Source organism: Diabrotica virgifera, chromosome 9, assembly GCF_917563875.1.
Source record: "Diabrotica virgifera virgifera chromosome 9, PGI_DIABVI_V3a".
Classification (NCBI taxonomy): domain Eukaryota; kingdom Metazoa; phylum Arthropoda; class Insecta; order Coleoptera; family Chrysomelidae; genus Diabrotica; species Diabrotica virgifera.
In genome coordinates, this window is record NC_065451.1 from 218044553 (window position 1) to 218068156 (window position 23604).

Below are 23604 nucleotides of genomic sequence, written 5' to 3' on the forward strand. Positions count from 1 at the left end.
TAACTTAAAATTGTATTCGAGACATTTTTTCGAATTATGGATAGATGGCGCTATAATCTAAAAAAACGATTGTTGGAAATGGAAAATTAAATTAAAAATGGAAAGTCCCCACTAAAATGGAAAACTTTACTGAACTTTTGTTGGTTTTAGGACCTACTCTTCACAACAAAATAGGTCCCCATAACGCTCGAGTGACTGCACATTTAGCATAATTTACTCCCCTGCCACTATTAACAATATAAGATATCCCCACTAAAGTAGAAAATAACTTTTTTTGATTTTAGGACCTACTCTTCACAACCGAATAGGCTCCCATAGCGCTCGAGTAACTGCAAATTTAGCATACTTGCTTCCCCCACTACTATTTCCAATTACTATTTCTTATTCATCATCATTTTGTTTGCCATTATCCCTTTGGGGGTCGGCTTTCCTAATTGCATTTCTCCATACAATTCTATCTTGGGTCATATCAATATTAATCCCCTTTACCAACAGGTCCTGCCTAAACGACTCCCCCATTTCTTCTTTGGTCTTCCTCTCCTACTCTTTATTTTTTCTAGTACCTTCGAAATTTTCGTATTTCCCTTTATAAACTTTACAAAGCTAAATAATATATTTGATACAAGACTAATATGGATTAACATTGGCTTGCCTTAACTTAAAAACTTCTTGGAAAATACTCTTAGGAAGCTGAAGTCTTGTAAGGATAACGGCAAAGAGAATGGCGATGAATAATGTTATATCTTCTTCGTTTTCTTCCTCTTTCTAACGTGATCGATAATGATAGTAGGCTACTGCCTCTTCATTGCCATTAAGTCTTCCTTGGACGATGAGGTCCAGCATTCTCGCCATCGTTTTGATGGTCTAGCCTGTGGTCTTTTACCTAGTGGGTTATTCGTTTTTGCACTTTTAACGAGTCTGTTGTCCTCCATTCTTTTTATACGTTTGTTCCAATATTTTCGTCTCTGTCTGACCCACTTTCCTATGTCCTGTATTTCGCAGTTTTGTCTGATGTTTTCACTTCTTATTCTGTCACATAGAGTTTGACCTTGTATACTTCTTAGTGTTCCCATTTCAAGTGTTCTCATCATTTGTAACGTTCTATTTGTGTCTGGTCTTTTTTCTGCCGCATATGTTAGAATAGGTATTATTGTTGTTTCATATATTTTGATTTTGCTGCCAGTATTTAGATATTTTTTCTTGTATACGATTTCTTTCAGGCATCCCGAGATACCTGCTGCTTTCATTGTTTGTTCTTTGACCACTTTTGAGAGATTTTTATAGCTTGTTATTTCCGCACCAAGATATTTGAAGTGATTCACCTGTTCCACAGTTTTGGAGTCCATTTCCAATTTGGATCTTATCTGTTCTTTTTAAATTACTAGGCACTAAGGCCCAAACCAAACGGGCCACTTTGCAGCGCTACTTTGTAGATCCACAAAGCAGCTTCCGATGATTTACCGTGGGTTCTTATGTAGAGTGGCCGTCGAACACCAGACGAGCGAGTGTAGCCGGCTACAGTCAAACCTTGATTACAGGTAACGAGTATTGTAGCGAGACAGTGTTCTCCGCCGAGTGTTCGTTTGGTATAAACATACTAGCGAGTACTTGGCCGAGCACTCGGTCCAGTCATATGGCCAGACAGTCACTCGGATCTTGTTCTATTTACTAGGCCGAGTTTTCGACCACCCACCCTTCAATCGTAAACTCGCCAATCCACTCTCGGTATGTGCAAACAACATTCGCTGTGTAACTGTGCATATTACCACTTCATCAGAGGAGACGACTTGTGTTAATCAATGTGATTTGTGATTCTCAAAAATAGCTAACAAATGGAACTCATATAGGACAATAAAGTTTAGTTCAGTTGTATAAGTCACACCCGTGCTTATTAAATTTTAAATCTTTGGAGTATAAAAATAAACAAAAATGTGATGAAGCATATTATGTATCGATTGTAGAAGAAATAAATATTGTTGGCTTTAAAACTCAAGAAGTCAAATAAAATAAAAAATTTAAATTTGACGTATTATAGACAAGAAATAAAAAAATCAATGAATCGAAGAATTCGGGAGAACCGAGATTTGGTCTTCTTAAAATCCATTGTGAATAGTCCAAAGACGCTTATCTCCTTCTCATAATATATTCATCAATTCTTGTATAAGCAGTGGTATAAGCCGTTTGATATATTTTTAATGTTAGCTTTACGATCTATAAGTACACTACTCCATGTTTTTGTGAATCGAAACTGAACTGACTCGCCTCCAAATTCAAAAATTTCCAAATACAGTAGAGCGTCGATAATACGAACCCTAGTAATTCAAACGTTTGCTAATCCAAACGCAAAAAAAATTATAAAATTAAAAAATATGATCGCGGACCGAATTTTTGGATTTAATATGACAATATGGGCAAAATATGACCGCGGATTTTTGTTTTGTTTATGCAGAAATACATACAATATATATTTGTTTATTATGCAGGTGTTTTATTCCTTGTAACTAAAATGTATGTACATATATGTACTATGTTTATGAGCTTTGTATGTGTTTTGAACATATGTTCAATAATCCGAACAATTTGATAATCCGAACTACGCCTGTACCAATTAGTTCGGATTACCGACGCTTTACTGTACGTATAAACCATCTCTTGCCCTCACCACTATCTCGGTCTAGTAACAGTTTGCTGTCTCGCCACTGTACGCGTTACGTGTAATCAAGCCATCACCGAGCTTCACTGCTAGTGGCGTCCACTAGTGGCAAACGCCATTCAGACGGACCACTTTTGTAGCTGCCGCAGATGTTTACGAGAATTTATTTAGGGTGATCACCTAAAATAAATTCCGATTCGGAACGGTTTTTGATTGAAGTGCAAAACAGACCGGATATAATATGTGATACAAGAACCCAAGGGCATATTTATAGGGCATTAAAAGGAAAACCGTGGGACGTCATCTTTGAATTATTTGTTTATATATATATATAACACCGGTTTATAGCGTCCTGCGCCTTCCGGTTCCTATTCTCCAGCCGCGTCGATCTGTCCAATCTCCTGGTCGGAGATCTCTCTCAGACATGGCTTTCTGGATTTCACTTATCCAGGTTGTTTTCGGTCTGCCCCTTTTCCTTCTTTCCGGGGGTTGCCATTCCATTATTAGCTTTGGGAGTCGATGTTCCTCCATTCTTTGTACATGGCCATACCAACAAAGTTGTTTTTGTTGGACTTCTTCAATTATGTTTGTTTTTCTATTCATAACATCTCGTACCCGTTCATTCGTTATATGTGAGACTCTGGAGATGCAGGCCGATCTTCGCCAGAAGTCCATTTCCAGTGCAAGCAACTTCTGTTCTGTTCGCTTATTCAGTTGCCAGGTTTCACATCCATACAGTACCACGCTTTTAAAGATGCTATTATAAAGCTGTGTCTTCTTTTCTTTTGATATGGTTTTTGACCAAAGTAGCGAGTTCAAAGCTCCTATTACCTTCTTTCCTTTCATAATTCTTTCCTCTATTTCGAATTCTGTCCTTCCACTTTGTTGGATTCTCGTTCCAAGGTATACATAATCAGAGCTTGGCTCGATAACCATATCATCCTCTAGATGTAACTCACTTTTCTGTCCTCCTATACACATATATTTGGTTTTCTTCATATTAACGTATAGGCCCCATTTTTTGTATTCTCGAAACAGCCGGTTTGTCATAAATATTAGATCATCTTTATCCTGGGCAATCACCACCTGATCGTCAGCAAAATGCAGTGTGTATAATGTTGAGTCGTCGTTTAGCTGTATCCCCATTCCAGAACACGATTTGCGCCACTTATGCAAGACCTCATTTATATAGATTTTAAACAGTGTTGGCGATAAGCTGCATCCCTGTCGTAGTCCCTTATTCACCATGAAGCTATCGGATAATCTGCTGTTGATTTTTATGTTTGCTTGGATATTGTTATAGAATTGTTGCACTGCTTTTATTAAAGTTATATTAATAGGGGATTTTTCCAGGACTTGCCATAATTATTTGTTTCTGATTTTAAAGAAGGTAGCCCTATCGAAAAGAATAAATCCCATAAGCAATGTTTTCTCTATTATTTATATTTATCTATATTTTATTATACACTGGATACATTTGAACTGAACGAAACAAATAGGTATTCACAATATTGTTTGTTTATTTATGTTAAATAGTGGGATCCCATTCTAGGTCAAAAAAGCTTTATTGTTAGTTGCTGAAAACAGAACGATAAGATATCAATCAAAAGGGGGTTGCAAGCTAACATGTTTTGCACTTCCACTCAGTTGTCAGGTTGTATCAAACTATTTTACGCTTCTAGGATACCATGGCCAAGATTCCGTGCACTGTAGATATCTACATGTCGCTTTCTATCGATATTTGAATATTAAAATATTTGAATTTTTAGTTTTAATTGAATTATTTTCTAGTTCTGCTAGGTTATACTCTAATTGATGACCTAGAGCAAAATTAGAAAATAATTCAATTAAAGCTAAAAATTCATATATTTTGATATTCAAATATCGATAGAAAGCGACATGTAGATATCTACAGTGCACGGAATCTAGGCCCTGATGTTACTGGTTAATTTTTTATGTGCTTCTTTCTGTGATATAGCTTTTTGTCTGGTTCTTCTTAATGGATCGTGATAGTCGTGACGTCAAATTAATGTTGGCTACTCCGAAATGGTTTCCGAACAAAGCAGAAATTCACACATGGTGTTTGTTTTGGTTTTTATAATTGGAATAATATTGCTTGTAGGATATTTAATTTTTACAAAATGGTAATGTGTTGGGTACCCGTGATTGTAATCAATGCTCATAGAATATTTCTCACCACATTTCCAAATAGGACTGGTTAAAAACCTGAAGAAACACAGTAAGTACTATGTAGTGTGTAAATCCTTGATTTTGTGTAAGGACATTTATCAAATTAAAATCAATATGATTGATATGACTAACAAACATTGTGTCTTTAGAAAAAATGTGCAGATGGTTGTAAAAACAAAATCAAATTAAAAATGATTAGGTACACAAATCACGTGTATAATCAATTGACAGTTGCTTTGTTTGGTATTTTTATATCAATAAGCAAGCAAGCAAAGTGATTTAACCCAGCCTGAGAGACTTGCTCACCCCTAGAGAATGACATTCGGGTGATACAATTCATTGGGGCGAAGAGGATTAACTCCCGTAAGCAGGAATCACTCCACCCCGCTTCAATGCTCTAGTCCATCCACTTACCCCCCGATAGCACTCTGATGCGCTATAGGGGCTCTCAATCAGCAAAGTGCTTATCATATGGGAGTCTTGGGTACACGGACTCCCATATGAAATCCTACCCCGATCAATGCAGGCCAGCGTGAGGCGCTCTATTCCCGCTATCTCTAGTGACTTACCTTCGATCTGTTTTGCTTGCTCGGGCGTCGAGTCCCCGCTCTGGGCTATGTCCAGTTCGGCGACTCGGCGCTCGAGGATGTGGGCCCCTCATGCCCGTTTTTTGGGTTTTGTTACTAATATTTTTTTTTGTGGCTTTCGCCTATTGTTAATATTTTATTGATTTGTTTAGTGGCTGAAGCCGTTTTGAAGTTTTTTGTATATTTTTTTTTGAGGGATGTCTGAAAATTATAAAAATCAACATTAATAAATATAATGAGATGCCAAAGGTGAGCAAGTTGTCTTCTTTTGATATAGCTACGATTATCTAGCCTTTATTATATATTTACTAATATTTGTTGTTTGGGTCTCCTATGTTTCCATCTATGGTACACATCATACCTTAATATCCCTTGCAAGATTCGGTTTGGGTGGTCTTCTAGCTCAGCAAATTTTGTTCTGGCTTTTTCTTCCATAATATCCAGTACTCTTATTTGTTTTAGGTCTCTAAATAAGAACCGTTCGGCGACGTATCTGGGCACGTTTGCAGCTTCTCTGAGGCAGTTGTTGTGTGCCGCTTGTATCTTCTTTTCATCAATATTTGATCAATATTTCTTATATCAATATTTGAAAACATTTTTGACGTTTTGACGTCACACTATCACGGTCCATTATATTTATGGAGTTTATTGGTATTTTTTCAAAGGCGTTGAAATTTTATAAAATATTTAAAACTATGGACATTACAAACACTGATTTTATCGAACACACTTCTTAAAAAAATATTAGCCGACAAGTTTTTAATCATTTGATTAAACTCACTGTTTTTTCTCACCCATTATATTAAACTCCGCACCCTTCCAAACGATCCACTTCGCAGCTTAGTCGCCGGCGCTATAAAATCGCCTATTTAAGCCACTCTGTGCATCTACAGAGTAGCGCTGCAGAGTGGCCCTTCTGGTTTGGGCCTTAGTATTGTCGGTGTTGACGAGCATATTTAGCTCTTTAGCTTTAGTATTAACCCTGGAAGCTCACACTTGGGTGTGAGATACCCATCGCCACACTTAACTGCATGTAGCTTGCGTAGCTGCATTTCAATGGTAATGCTGCTTTATGTAAATTCAGTCTCTAGTCTGCCAAGGACGGGTGTGTAGTTGCGGTCTCATTTGAGCAATATTTCCAATCACGAGAATTTATTGAATACAGGCTAGGGTATGTAGCACCCATGTGTGAGGTTTGCGATCAAGTGTGCGTTCAAGTTAATGACCTAACAACACAACATCCCACAAATTTAGTAAAGAAAACTAGGTGTTATTTCTGCAAAGGCAAAGATGGAAAAGCTAAGCGTGCATGCTCGGCTTGCTATAAAGCATAATGCATGGAGCATAGAGCCACACTGTCTTATGATTGTAGTTACTAAAATGAGTGAAACTGAAATACCTGGCTAAGAATGAATATGAGTTCTAGAATCAAAAGGTGTTATATTTTAGTTAGAAAGACCATTTTTTTGTTAAATTAAATTAAAATATTTTGAATTATGTTTCCGGTTTTTTAGAAAATGTTTTTTAATTATTTTTAGGTATTTTTAATATTTTGTTCTTTTGTGTTACTACAATTAAGAGAGAGAAAATAAAATTATTGATTTAATTATTCCTATGTATTCAATAGTGATTAGAGAGTCTCTGGAAATCATAAAATATTTACTTATTTTTTATTTCTTCACAAAAAATTATTGGGTATCTGACAGCCATGTGTGACGTTTATGTAAAAAAAATAGGTGTGATCTTCCAGGGTTAAATGCATGCACTAGCCTTTGGAGATTGTCTTCAGAATCGGCGATAATGACAGCATCGTCAGCGTAGCAAACGACTCTAAAGATAATGTTTTATAATATTACATATCATAGACTAGTAAAGGATGTGTCTAAATTTTTTATAACTTATTTTAGGTTCACTATGGCTGAGACATCTGATATTGACGAAGTTGAAGGAGATCCCTTTGGAGATAAAAATATGACTGCCTTTAACGAACAAATGGAAGAAACTTACGATATACTTCATTACATGTCTTACCTTACCGACTCAATAGCATTCCTAATATGCATTCTATCCATAGTAGCGGACATCTGCATAATTACAATTATTATGAAGACTCCAAAATTAAAAACAAAGACCAGTATATACATTCTTCATTACTCAATATGGCATATACTACTTATGACAGGGTTTTTACTGGTTAATCTACGGCAACTGTTTGATACCTTTTCAATGGTTCTATACCTTGTTTTACATCTAACGACTATATCACTAATGCTAATATTGCTACTTGGTTTATGCCTCGCCCTCGACTGGTTTTTAAATACTCACAGTCCACATTTTGTAAAATCTTCTGCACTCTTTAACAAATATGCTATTTATTCACTGTATATACTTGCTTCTGTAATACACACTGTTGTGTATTTTGCTGAAGTGTTTATCATTAATGGACTTTATTACTTTGTGGCAGTCTCTCTTTCGGTGTTTAACTTTCTGGATTACAGAAGTAAAAAGAACGAAATCAACCTCAAAAATAATTACGGATTGGTACCTTCAAATATCATTATTTACTTTTGGTTGCCTATTATTGTACACCCTGTACTATTAAACAGAACTTACGGATCATTTACTTTGCACAGCATAGTTTTATACACACAATTTTTATCGGGTTGGTTTTCTCTCAGTGCATCTTTAGCTTTAATTATAGCTTTAATTAAGATGGATGTAAATATAGAAGTGGCAATACTAAAAATATTTAATCGAATAAAAATGAGATGCAAGGATGATGTCGAGACTCTTGAAGAAGCTGAAAATGAAGACGTTCCAAATAGTGTGGCCATTGACAATAACAGTGTCTATATATTATAAAATATTTTTTATTCTTATAGTATTAAATATAAACTTATTTTGTTACACATGATTATCTAGTAGAGCTTCACCATATTCGATAAAAATATCGATATTATATTGATATCCTATCGAAAATCAATACGATACGATACCGATAAAATACATACCTTAGCAATATTAATGTCGATACGATATTCATTATCTGAAATCACTACATTACTCTTGCATTGTCGATACACTTGCCTCCATATTATCGAGATTGTCGATATCGAGAAAAAAAAAACTAAAACGACACGTAAGTGCTGCATAAGACCTATTTAGTATATTGAACCATGGTTTATGGGCCAAATTTTAAAGGACCGATTGGATTGACATCAAATTTGGTACACACATAGCTAACATGTCAAAGAAAAAAAGTATTGTGCCGATGTGTGCTTTTGCCCCAAGGGTGAGTTTTACCCCTTCTGGTGGATGAAAAAACATACTTTCAAAATAAGTCCGGACTTCGATAAACTGACTAATTCTTAGCAACTTTTATTCTATAGAGTTTTTTTAATAATCAATATTTTTCGAGTTATTTACGAGTGAATATCCTCATTTTTTTAACAAAAAAAAACGTTTTTAGACGGATATTTGCAGATAATTCAAAAATTAAGTATTTTATCAAAACAATATTCTCAGCAAAAATATAGCCTGTAAAAAAGTGAAAAAGACTGTGTATGTATGGGGTATCTGAACCTCGTAAAAACAGTGTTATAGCTAATTAAAAATAGGTTCATATTTGTGAAATTTCAAATAGAATATTTCAAAGTGAAATAACCACAAAATGAAGCTCTGGGGAAAACTCATTACAACTTTTTGAAAGTGTTTAAAAAAGCTTTCTTTCTGTTTTTTAGTTTATTAGCATCAAATGTAAGCAAGTAACGCTCAAAATAAAGTTGGTGTGTTTTGTTTTGGCACAAATAAAAATCGGGAAAATCACCCTGTAATTAGCATCTTAAATGAAATTAATCGTTGCCGCTTCGTATCATGAGTTGCTTTACTTATGTTGTATTTGTATGATCTGCAAGTTTCAACGGTTTAAAGTGCGTACTTTTGAAAAAAATTGGTTTTAAAATAAAATATTTAAAATTTTTAATTTTGAAAATATGCTTTTTTAAAAATAACTTAAAAATTATTATTGATTCCAAAAATCTCAATAAACAAAAAAAATTGGCTTGGCTTTTCTGAATATTTTGGATCTTTTTTAATTTTCTGTAAGACAAGAATTGGTTAAGATTTAGTATTTCTAAATTTGAATACACTTACAGAGCATATTATAAACAATACATACATGAGTAAAGCAACTTGAGAAGTGGTAACGATTAAGTTCGAGATTCTAATTAGGGGGTGATTTTCCTGATATTTTTACCAAAAAATAGAGAACAACTTTTTTTGAGTGCAACTTACTTTTGATGTTAGAATTTTTTTTACTAAACAAAATAGTTATTTATCTAGTCTATGTCATATTATATAAGTTTTTAGTTTGTGAAAACTGTTATTCTAGATAGCAGTGCGTGAAGTGTTTAAAGTGTGCTTGAAGTAACAATGCATTTTAAATAGGATTTACTTTTTCGCACTATTTTTGACACACTTTCGTATAATCAAATTTCCTTAACGAGATTTTTTTAAAGAAGATAGTGATAAATAAATAAAAAGTCGTTTTTTTAATCTAATCCTTTTTATGTCGATATTTTATCGAGTTTTGTATTGATCACCAATACTTAAAAAGTATCGATATTGTATCGTATCGTGAAGCTGTACTTATCAGATGTAAATGTACCTAAATAGATTTTTAAGAGAAACAAACAAGCCAATAATGACTGCCAATATATTTTGATTTAGTGAATTTTACAATCTTTTATTTAATGTTATTTGCTTTTTCGTTTGTTTTGGAAAATATCCCATATATGATTCTTTGAGATTCAAACATTTAAAAACAGTTCCTCATTTTATTTTCTTATCCCCTTCTCTTTCCTGTTTCTTTTTTGTTGTTTTTATCTATTACTTCTTATGTTCCTCACCTCTAAGGACGACCCCGCCTGTAATCTACCAGTACACTTAGTAATGGAGCCTTCGAGCCTATTTGTACCTGTAGAGTAGGGAGGACGAGTCAAGTCCCAGTGCACTGGAGCCACAATTAACCCATTCTGCATCCTCCCAGGAGGTTGTCGTCCTTAGTTCAATGTCCAACCTGGTATTTTCAGGAAGGTGGACCTATTTCCTATGTCGGCAGATATAGGCCAAAGTTTGCCGAACGAATACTCTTATATTGACATTCAAATAGGACATGCTCGACAGTTTCGTCATCTCGTTCAAGCTTCCTACACCGAGATATGTCTGTACAGGATTTATATTAGCATTCAAAAAATAAGAGTTAATACATGTCGATTTAACTTTTAAAAAGTCATAAACAAATGTTATTTACATGTATTGTTTACATTACGTAAATGGGTGACATTGGTTTTGCCATGTAGGCCACTCGTTTTGACCGAACAGCGAAGTCAGCAATTATGTTACTATTAGGAATTCACGGTCACATTCGGGTGTAGTCAATCATAACAAAACAATTACGATTTATTTATAGATACGGAGAAAGTAAAGAAGATATTATTCATTATTCAGACATCGACGTGGTTAGATCAGAGACGTTGTCCACCAACTAGTTACTGTCGTATTTAGTGTTCTAAATAAATATATTCTGGTAAATAGTGTTTTAACAAATCAACCCCATCATCAGAGGTAACAACCCCTGTGCCACCATAATGTCTACTAGCCTCTGTGTGGAGCAGTTAAAAAACCAATTGTCAAGCGTAGGTTTTTCGTGGTAATTCTCAAGTACTTTTCTGATGATGACATCCCAAGGTTTCTTAGTGTTATCTTGGCAAGTCTACATACATCTAGGCTTTTCTTCCAAACTTTTCATAGTTTGCCTGTGCGAGTGACATTTGTCAATTTTCGCGATTGCTGTAGTTGACGAGCTAAAAAGATCACCATTTTCCAAGAGTCCTAGGCCGGTTGCCTTCCTAGATAGCTGGCCAGCAATGCTTCGAGCCTATTTTGTACCGGTATTCCGAGATTAATTAATTCTTCATAATCTAGATCACTAGGTGTGGTAAAGATACTGCGAAATGACCTGGAACAAGGAGACAAGTCTACCATCAAACTCAACTGCAACCTGGTTCAAATCAATCGTAAGTACAACGTAAAAAACCTAAAATGTTTTCTAAGGAATTAAATTAAATAAAGCGTAATTACTTAGAATCTATCCTCCAAAATGAAAAAATAGTCAGAAGATATCCAATAAAGAAATCCAAAATAAAGAATTTCTTTTTCTAAAACCTCATTCGCTGGTCTATTATACAGGTGGAATGCTGACTGAAGATACAACTGCCAAAATAATTAATTATTTATTACATTTAGATATTAACGTATCATATTGAATAGCATCACTTATAATTTGATACATAATTGAACAGCCTCCTCATAACACCAGTCTCCAATATTCGGAAGGACAAAGTCGTAAGTCGTTACGCAAGTTAGGAGTGTTGGAGTGATTTTTTAGGTGTCATATGGTTCATTTAAAATTTATAAGAACAAGGGAAACATGTAGGTACATTTTGATTTTTGCACTTTTTTTGACTATAGGATGGAAATAGGAAATGAAACTGAAAAAATAGCAAAACCTCGCAATTTTTTCGTCCAGCATCGATTTGTACAAAAATTTGGGATTAGGCTCATTCCACCCTCTACTTCATTTTCTATATTGGGCCGTGGTACGCTTTTGGTTTTTTAACGGTGAAAATTACCCCTAATTGTAAAAAATTATAAAATATCATTTTAAACTTAAATATTGTCAACATTTCATTCTTATTAGTTACACAATGATTGTTTCATGCTTTAAGATATAATATCATAATATTTCAACCACCCTTGTTCGAGCTATAAAGAAAAAATTGACTTATCCTAAAATAATAATTTCGGCTTGCATCGATTTAAACAAAAATTTGAGATTAGGATCATCTCACCCTGTACTTCATATTCTATATCATGCTCAAGGGCGTAGATTATTTTTAGGGGTGTAAACTACCCCTTATTTTCAAAAATAATATAAAATCATTGTAAACTTTAATATGGTTAAAATTTGGTTTTGACTGGTTAAATAATGATTGTTTTATACTAAAGGATATAATATCATATTTCAACCCTTAAAAACCACCCTTAACCCTTAAACGCCCAAGGGTGGGTAAAAAATGTCCACCTAATGTGTATTCCCTTGTTACATATTTATTATGTGTTTAAATTTTTTTTAAAAATTATTTATTGTTAAAAAGACAGCCCTTTATCGAATGTTAATTTGGTTTTACCGATATTTTTGAAAATAAAAGTAGCATCTTGAGTTAAATATGGGTGGGCATAAAAAATAAACCCTTGGTAAAACTTGTTGCTAAAGGTTTCTATATAATTTCTCGTTGGTAGGAAGATCATCCATATAATTATCGACGTATAATTACATAATCTATATAATTATCCGCCAATGAGGAGGTTTAAAGGAAGATTGTGGAGAAGATCAACAAATTTGAATTACTGGCTTTTACTGGTATGTTAATTTTGAAATACATTGTAATTTTGTTGTAAGGTTTGTAAATTATTTATATTAATATTTTAGAAGTTGCTGCGTTTACTAAGCATAAGATTCTTAAGTTTAATCCATTTCCAACAACTCTCAATAAATATATTAGCTATTTTCGAGGTGGACATTTTTTACCCACACTTGGGCGTAAAAGGTTGGGCGTTTAAGGGTTAATAACATTGCAATTTTTATAAGTTGATAATTTAATAGATCTATACAGAAAAAAAAAGAATAATTAAAGAATTGCAAAAGCATTTATTTTCACAAAAATACGAATTTACAAATATGTACAAATAGTATAGTATAGTTGATCCAAAAGATGGCATAACCCAGACATCCAAAGTGAAAGTTATCCTTCAACACCAAATTGTTCTATATGGTCCACACGATGTCCAGAAAAAAGTCACACCATTTTGAGCGACGGGTTTGGGGGGGGGGGGGGGAGGGGGGAGAAATCGGTAAATTCGTAGTTTTCTAAGTTTTTCGCCAATATTTCTAAAACTATGCGGTTTAGCATGAACAATCTTCTATACAAAATTGTTCTACATTAAATTTTAAATAAAAAAAGCCCTATGCATAATCTTTCTAAAATGAATGGTTCCAAAGTTACGGAGGTAGTATAGTATAACTCGTCCATGGGCCTATCCCAAACATCCAAAGTAAAAGTTTTCGTCCAACGCCAAAATGTTCTATATGGTCCACATATTGTTCAGTAAAAAGTCACACTATTTTGAGCGTCCGGTTTGGGAGGGAGATGGGAGAAAAGTAGGTAAATTAGTAGGTTTTTTAAGTTTTTCTTCAATATTTCTAAAACTATGCTTTAGCATAAACAATGTTATATACAAAAATATTCTACATGAAATTCAAAAGAAAAAATGTTCTATACTTAATTGTTATAAAATTAACGGTTCCAGAGTTACGGAGGGCGAAAAGTCGAGGTTCTCGATACTTTTTATATTTTTTGGGCAATATTTATGATATAACTATACCAAAAACCCAGACATCCATAGTGAAAGTTATTCTCCAACACCAAATTGTTCTGTATGGTCCAAATAATGGTCAGGAAAAAGTCACACCATTTTGAGCGTCGGGTTTGGGGGGGAGAGGGGGAGAAATCGGTAAATATAAAAAGTATCGAAAACCTCCACTTTTCACCCTACGTAACTCTGGAATCATTGATTTTATAACCTATATTATGTATAGAACCTTTTTTGTTTTAAATTTTATGTAGAACATTTTTCTATAGAACATTCCTTACGCTAAAGCAAGGTTTTAGAGATACTAACGAAAAAGGTAAAAAACTACTAATTTACCGACTTCTCCCCCATCTCCCCCCAAACCGGACGCTCAAAATGGTGTAACTTTTTACTGAACAATATGTGGACCATATAGAACAATTTGGTGTTGAAGGAAAACTTTTACTTTGGATGTCTGGGTTAGGCTTTTTTGGACCAATTATACTATACTACCTCCGTAACTTTGGAACCGTTCATTTTAGAAGGGTTATGCATAGGGCCCTTTTTATTTCAAATTTAATGTAGAACAATTTTGTGTAGAAGGTTGTTCAGGCTAAACCGCTTAGTTTTAGAAATATTGACGAAAAACATAAAAATCTACGAATTTGCAGATTTCTCCCCCCTCTCCCCCACATACCCGACGCTCAAAATAGTGTGACTTTTTTCTGAACATTATGTGGACTATATAGAACAATTTGGTGTTGGAGGATAACTTTCACTTTGGATGTCTGGGTTTGGGTCTAATTATACCATACTAAAATACAAATACAAATAGTTTTTTAGTGACCTTTCAGTATAGAAACTAGTTCTGTGGTATTATATACATTGAAAATGTTCTATAAGCGGACTATTTGAATTTTTCTAAAAATAAAATTCGTTTTATAATAATAGCTCCTTTGTTTTTGACGGTAAAAAGTTTTTTCAAAAATGATTTTTTAGGTGATTTGAATAGCTATAAGATTATGTACATTAAATTCTGTAAGATCCCTTAGTTTTTAATTGGGCTGGGTTCAAAGGGTTCGATAAGGGGATGTTTGCTCGTAAATAGAGATTTTAAACAGCTATCTGTTCACTGTAATGAAATTCTTTGCACAAAAAAATTTTAGCTATAAAAAAGCTACAATTTAATATTCTATCGTTTTTTTCGTATCTCTAGTATATTCGGAGATATTTTGAAGAAAATGGTGAAAAATACGAAATTGCAAAAAATCAATTTTTCTTTTTTCAAAAAATTCCAATTTTTCTAAAATTAGGCCTTTTAAATGGGCCAAACTTCTTGGGTGTATTGAGAATACAAATATCAAAAGAATTACAGAAAGGTGAAGACAAATTTTTAATTAGGAGGGTAGTTAGGGGGTTGTTTTCACTGATTCTTTCATAAAGAAAAGTAGGCACCGACCTTTTTTTGATCATAAGTCACTCAATTTTTGTGCTAGAAACTTTTGTTTTTTTATTTTAAAAAGTCTAATTGTAACATTGAAAAAAGATTATCTAAGTTTTTCTCGAAAAATGCAAAGGTTTCCCGTTATTTGGATTTCAATATTTTAAATTATTCATTTGACGAAAAATGCTAAACTTTAACATGCTTTTCTCGGTTTGTATTTGTCGGAAAAATATTATAGAAAAAAATTTGGTTTGTGTTACTAAAAAATATAATTTCGATAGCTACAGTTTTTTTTTTTAGTTTAAATGCATATTTGTCGAGTTATTCTCAAAAAACTCTCTAAAAAAGTGGATTTTTTCGTCGAAAAACTGTTACTTTCACGAAAAGTGAGTTTTACGAAAAAAATGTAAAACACATTTTTTGCTTAGAATTACGTTTTACACCGATTTAGATAGTTAAAATGTAATAAAAAATTCCCACTCCCGAGATGGGGTTGCAACCACCCCCAAGATTTTAGCGTACAGCGGCATGATATAGAAAATGATCCTTGGACTATTCCCTACCTTCTGTGAAAATTTCAAGTAAATCCATGCTGGACGAAAAAATTGCGAGCCAAAATGCTTCATTTCCCCTACTACTATCCTGTACACTGCAAAGTACTTTGCGAAAGAAAGACAACAATGTATCTATCTACGGGGGTCCTACAGCCTCTGACGCATCCCGCGTTTCGATCTCCACCTTTTTCGGTCGGTCCACTCTTTCTCATTTATGCATCTATCTCTCGTTATTCATCTGATTCTTTCTCTCCATTCCAGTGCTGGTATTTCTCTTCCTCTTCTATTCCATGGAACATAGTTTAAGGCCTGTTTTGGCCATCGTTCATCATTCATTCGCATTACATGCCCGTACCATAAAAGCTCTTTGGATTCATCAAGACAAGAATCATCCAACAAATTCAAATAGTTTTTTAAAATGTTACGAAAATATATTTAGTAATAAAAAAAAGATTAAAAAAACAACACCGTTTCTTCGGTTTCTAAGTTCTTTGTGTTTTTTAAATATAAGTATTAAGTACCAATATACAAAAGTCTTCAAGAGCTTCGGTGGTATCTTCATATGTAATTAGATTCTGCATCTATTTTTGAGGAAATTTTGAGGTATTTTTGAGTAAAATATACAGGGTGTAATTCTTTGTAGGGAAGCTAAAGTCATATATTACAGACACGTAAGGATAAAGGAATAGAGAATTATTGATTGATCCAACTTATAGACCGTTACAGCATATACCTAACCTTTTAATAATTTATTTTAGATTCACGATGGCAGATCCATCCAATATTATCGAAGAAGTTGAAGAAGATCCATTTACAAAAATAAATGAGACTGTTTTTTACGAACAAATGAAAGCAACTTACGATATACTTCATTACATATCATACTTTACCGACTCAATAAAATTAATATTCAGCATTCTATCCATAGTAGCTGACATCTGTATAATTACAATTATCATAAAGACCCCAAAACTAAAAACAAAGAGCACTATATACATTCTTCATTACTCACTATGGCATATAGTAACTATAACGGTTTTTCCAATTTTCTATACACTTGCGGATCTATTAGATTTTTCCAACAGAAGTCTACTACATTTGTTGGGTGATACACATTGCATCACTAACACTAGTATTTCTATTTGGTCTGTGCCTTGCTACCGACTGGTTTTTAAACATCCATAGTCCACACTTTATAAAATCTTCTTCACTCTTTAACAAATATGCTATTTACTTAATTTATTTATTTACCGCTTTATTTGTTACTATTGATCATTTTGTTGACAGGTCCATTATTAGTTGGCTTTACATTTTTGTAGTGTTCTCACTTTCATTGTGTAACTTTTTGGATTACAGAAGTAAGAAAAAAGAAACCAAGCTTAAAAATTATGGATTGGTACCTTCAAATATCATTATCTTCTTTTGGTTGCCACTTTTTGTATATGACGAATTGCTTGAGAGGTCCTACGGATCTTTTACTTTGCACAGTATAGTTTTATATACAGTATTTTTATCAGAATGGTTTTCTCTCAGTGTATCTTTAGTTTTAATTATAACTTTGATTAGGATGGACATAAATGTACAAATGGCGATGCTAAAAATATTTAATAGAAGAAATAGAAGCTACAAGGATGATGTCGAGACTCTTGAAGAAGCTGAAAATGAAGACGTTCCAAATAGTCACTGATACTAATGATGTATACATGTGAAAAATTTGTTTATTCTTTTAGTGTAATACATAAACTTATTTTGTCATACGTGCTTATCTAATGATTTGCAAATTAAAAAGACTTTTGTAATATTTATTAATTTTCCTGGTATCCCCAGAAACAAACAGTATCCAGAAAACATTGAATCAAATATTACTTATCTTAAATTACTTAAATATATCATGATTACTTTAGCATAAATTATCTTTTGGCTGAGATTGATTGGAAATTAGTTTTCATCAACAAAAATATCAACGAGGCTATTGAAACCTTTTATGAAATTCTATACAGTTTAATACATAATTTTGTACCCATTAAAAAATAAAAAAATATATATCCTAATTGGTATAACTGTGATCTAAAATCGTTAATAGTAAAAAAGAAAACTGCTCATAAAACATTTAAACAGACAGGTATGGAAGAAGATTATAATATATTTTCAAGTATTAGAACTCAGTGTAAAGAACTTATTCACTATATGAACGACATGTTCAGGAAACTGAAAACAATATATCTGAAAACCCTACACCAGGTTCGCTTTCAAGATGCAGTAGAAATAAACAAACCAAGACACGTTAAATGCCACTAGGAGCAAAACCGAATCATAATTTACAATGTATATACATTGTAAATCCCCAATCATGATTTCCAAAGTTTATACATTGTAAATTATGATTCGGGAGTGCTCCTAGTAACATTTAACGTGTCTTGTTTGTTTATTTCTACTGCATCTTGAAAGCGAACCTAGTGTAGATCATTCTGGAAATTTATAAATAGTAAAAGAAACTCACATATTGTCCAAGTAAAAAATACTGTAGAATAGCTTTAAGCCGGTGAAATATGATATTCTTCAAATATAGATATTAGGTCAAACGTTTAAGAAGCGGCCCTTTGTGAAAGCATCTGTGTTTTTACGGCCAGACCTCCCGCATATCTATTCACAAGTTTCGTGCAAAAGATTAGTTTTAGTTCGGTAGCTAGCAGTGTATTAGTACTGGAGTGTACGTGTGTTAAGTGATACGAGTGTTTTGTTTGCTGTAATTATTTTGAATATTGGTTTAGTATTTCGTTTGGAGAGTGTCAAGTGTTGATTATTGTAATTTAATTAATGTGAATAGTGATGTGGCGCCCGTGGGATAATGTAAATATCGCGTACGATAACGCTGATATTGTAGAAATTGCCAGTGCTAGTGTGAATGTAATTACTAAAAAAAAAAGAGATCGTAAAGAAGATTCGAATGCATTTAAATGCAGAAACACAGCAAGTATGTTTGAATGTATACAAAAATCTACGTACGAAATTCGGCTTCGATGAAACACTATTGGCACAAGCCACCTCTGATTTAACAGAAATTCCACTTTCTACTGTATATAAAATAGTTAAAAATGAACCCTATCATCGCAAGAAACGATGTGACTACAAATTTTCAAGACCTTTAAATCCTTCACTTGTAAAACTATTGAAAACCACAATATACGACTGCTACAAAAGCAATGAAATACCTACAATAGAAATAATAAGAAAGAAATTGGAAACAACCGGTCGAAATATGAACTGCTGTGAGAAAACTCTTCAAAATTGGATAAAAAAAATGGGCTTTAAGTTCAAAAAAATAAATAAACGTCAAGCAATTATGGAAAGCCAAAGAATAGTCAACAGACGTAATATGTACCTAGAAGAAATTACTAAATATAGGCAAGAAAATAGGAGAATTTATTATTTAGATGAAACTTGGTATGATACCCACGATACAGTAAAGAAAGGATGGACAGATGGTTCAAGCATGTGCATACCAGAAATGCCTGCAAATAAAGGCTAGCGACTAATTATTGTACATTGCGGAGGAAGTGAGGGATGGGTTCCGAATGCTTTAAAATTATGTGGGAAGAAAATGGAAGATTGTAACGTTGACTACCACAAGAATATGGAAGCTGACATTTTTGAAGATTGGTTTGAAAACTCGCTGATCCCAAACTTGGAGAAAAACAGCGTAATAGTGCTTGACAACGCTTCCTATCATTCCCGACAACTCACTAAAATACCAAATACATCTTCAAAGAAAGCTGACCTACAAAATTTTTTAATGGAAAATGATTTGTATTTCGAAGATTTTTACACAAAAAAAACAACTTATTGAAGTTCTACACACAAAGCAATTTAGAAAATTATACGCTCTAGAGAGTATTGCCGAAAAGCATGGACACACTATATTGAGACTTCCCCCCTACTTTTGTGTTTTCAATCCTATTGAGTTAATTTGGGGACAATTAAAACCAAGTATAAGGCGTTCAAATAAATTTCCTAAATTTGACAAAAAGGTAATTGAGATCATTAAAAAAGAAGTAGCCAATATTACCAAAGTAGACTGGCAGAAAAGAATCGCCAAAGTGATCAAAGTGGAAGAATATTATAAGAAGATTGGGCACTTCCACATTAATGGTGGAAATAAATTTATTATTGAATTGGGCGATGATAGTGACGAAGAAAATACGGAAGAAGGAGAAAATGAGTTAAGTGTATCAGTATTTTAATTGTTGTGTTGTGTAATTCATTTTCCAAGCATAAGTGTACTAATGAAAAGACTCGGTTAAAAAAATATTTTTAGATTTTGTATTTTTAATAAAAAAAAGAGCGGGGACATGCTTGCATTTTGTGCTGAATTTTAAAGTTTTGAACTGTATACCTAAAGTAATTTTAGATCTAACTGTGTTTTTATAAAGTTCTTTTAGTATCAGTAATTCTAACAATAACAAGATTAATTATAAAAGCTATTCTACATCAGTTATTAATGCAAGCATGCGGTAAGAGGGAGGTCCCTGTGAGGTTAAATGTTATTAAAAAATTGATAAAATTAATTTTAACACATACAATATTATGTCCTGCTTTAACGCTATTTACCTAAGTATAAATAAATATTTTTAACTACATATTTAATTACCAGAAAACACCAGCTGCCGGCCTAATATTAAAGAAGAACAACCCAAAGAAAGCTACAAATCTTACCTATTACACTATATAGATTGCTTGAACTATACTTATTATGTTACCATCAGTTATTAAGTATGATGATTATACTGGCGAAAATAGTCAAGAAATCGTTGATATTTTTGCGAACTTTTTTCAACTGTCTACAATGATGTTGTAGTTAATCAAATTCCTATTTTTAAATTTGAGAAATCTGCGAATGTAAGCAATTATGATGTTGACATCAAAGAGATAGTTAGTAAGATTCTGAGTAGCCCGTGGAAAATAGCCCAGACGAAGTAGCCCCGTAGGGACCAGACGAAGTTCCATTGTATTTTTTAAAAAAATGTGTATACACTTTGGCAGAACCAATATAACATGTATTTAACCTATCACTAACATCATCAGAGATATTTCCCGATTTCTGGAAATCTAGTTTTTTTAAACCAATTTTCAAGTCTGGTCAGAAAGATAAAGCTGAAAATTACCGTGAAGTTTGTATACAGTCAGAGTTACCAAAACTATTAGATTTTTTTGTAAATAGAATGTTAAGTTTTGATTGTAAAAACATAATAATTGGTGAACAACATGGTTTTAGCCAATGTAAATCCACAGTTACAAATCTCCTGTATTATACAAATTTTATCATTAACTCTTATAATTATCATTAGTTTGAAGAGTTACTAATTATAACTTACTGGAGGTATATTGAAAAAACAGCCAGAGCTATGTCTACACAAAAAGAAGAAGACGATAAATATGATCTAATGAAGTACAGTAAAACCTGTGTTAACGGCCACCTGTCAAAACCGGCCACCTGAACTAGCCGGCCAGTTTCAAAGTTCCCCCAACCAAAATTTGTGGACTACAAAACCTGGTATTAGCGGCCACCTTTTTATATCGGCCAATAGTTCTGTCATTTTTAGTGACCGTTATAGACAGGTTTTACTGTAGTATATCATGAAACATTATCGAACACTTTGAGAGTGTCAGTCGTGCATTACAGTGCATCAGTTCATCATCATCATCCTCATCCTCCCCTCCAACCCTTTGGGTTCACTGCTGGACATAGGACTCCCTCATTTTTGTCCATTGTGCTCTATTTTGAGCACTTTGCATCCAATTTCTTGACATTTTCTTGAGATCGTCAGTTCAACGGTGCATCAGATAGAGCTTCGAAATTTAAATCCAAATTGTTCGGCAATTAAAAGAGCAGCACGCATGCCTACGTATAACGTATTTTATTGAAGAGTTTAATATTTTTTCATTATTGAGGAGATTGATGGACTCAATATTAAACACCTTAAACACCATACAGACTATTACTAATATAAACATACATATAGAACGGTAATAAATAAATTAAAAAAAAAAGTCACAACAACAAAGTTACTATTGTTAAAAGATTAGAATATTACATACTGTTGAGAAATACAAAACTATCAGTAGTAATTGCACAAGAGCTCTAAAATTATATATTAATTTTAGAGATCGAGTGCAATTTGTTGCGATTATTTCATGAATAAAACTGTTAAAAACCAAAATTTTATTGTAATTTATTTATGAAAGTACAAATTAGTACAATTAAACACACAGTTGTTATAAATATTTTACGGTTGAAAGTCATCACTTTTATAATTTTTAAAACATTAATTGTCATTAATGTCACTGAATGTATTTTTTCATAGTAACGAAGGGCATCTGACGTAATATACTTGACGACGGGAAATTATCAAAAATTATCGATTTAATTTAGATTTCTGTAGCTTTCTATTGGTCAGAATCCCCTATGAATGAAATAACCAGTAGTAATTGCACAAGAGCTCTAAAATTCTATATTAATTTTAGAGATCGAGTGCAATTTGTTGCGATTATTTCATGAATAAAACTGTTCAACACCAAAATTTTATTGTAATTTATTTATGTAAGTACAAATTAGTACAATTAAACACACATTTGTTATAAATATTAATTTGACGATTGAAAGTCATCACTTTTATAATTTTTAAAACATTAATTGTCATTAATGTCACTGAATGTATTTTTTCGTAGCAACGAAGGGCATCTGACGTAATATACTTGACGATGGGAAAATATCAAAAATTATCGGGTATAATATCACAAGAGGGTGAGAATAAATTGAAAATAATGCGACAGTTTTTCGAAAATTTGTTGTCTGGCAATAGACACGAGAGCCCGCAGGGCTCGTGTGGCTATTGCCCAATGACAACAAATTTGAGTAAAAATGAAGCATTATTTTCTTATTTATTCTTACTGTCGTGTGATATTCGCAAGATTATTTTTTAATACGTATATTATGGATATTTTCTTAAATGTGACAGTTGTCAAAACTAGGAAACTGGTTGCCATTAAACAGAAACAATCTACTTAAAAAAATTCTATCGTTAATTTTCTACAGTAGATAATTCTCAGTATAATTTTAATCTGATTGGACGGCATAAACACGTGATCAAATATCTAACTATACGATTGGAAGTTAAAATAATTAAAAAATAATCGATTTAATTTAGATTTATGTAGCTTTCTATTGGTCAGAATCTCTTATGAATGAAATAATCGAGTTAATTACATAAAAAAGAAAATAATTAATATTTTTAATATATCGCACATTTGGGGAAACAGTGACACAAATCCAAATTTTTCACAAATTGAGTTATCAACACTACGATTTTAATAATAATCTTTTTTGTTTGGGGACCTAAAAGTCAGAATTGCAACTTTCCCTTTATTTCCTTTATTTAACTGAAATATATTTATTTCTTATAAATATATAAACAAAAAATAATTCAATGGTAAACAAATAAAACTTTATTGCTTTATAACGGAAGATGTATTGTTTATCCTTGTTTAACTTATTGTGATTTCTATGGAAAATCGGCTTAACTTTGCGATACTAGTTTCTGCGAGTTAAAAAGGTACCTAGTAAAAAAAGTAATTCGTGAATAATTTCATGCATGGGAAAAGATAGTGTGGAAGAACTATATACAACTTCTAAAAATAATTATTGTC

The 23604-nt window shown here is 32.8% G+C and overlaps 2 protein-coding genes across 3 annotated transcripts in view; one reads left to right on the forward strand and one right to left on the reverse strand.

The window, feature by feature from the left end:
• LOC126892788 (uncharacterized) overlaps positions 1 to 23604 on the forward strand; it is a 163277-nt gene that overhangs the window by 7572 nt on the left and 132101 nt on the right. Inside the window, exons 2-3 of one of the 2 annotated variants that reach the window (XR_007701004.1) lie at positions 7338 to 11507; positions 16659 to 17701. The gene's annotated coding sequence lies outside the window, so the exon portion shown is untranslated. Of the gene's footprint in view, positions 1 to 7337; positions 11508 to 16658; positions 17702 to 23604 lie in introns of those variants that run through there. The other variant, XM_050662507.1, reaches the window with a different exon arrangement.
• On the reverse strand, positions 792 to 1346 carry LOC126891647 (uncharacterized). Its single transcript, XM_050660872.1, has one exon. It carries the CDS (start codon positions 1344 to 1346, stop codon positions 792 to 794), a length of 555 nt encoding a protein of 184 aa, XP_050516829.1.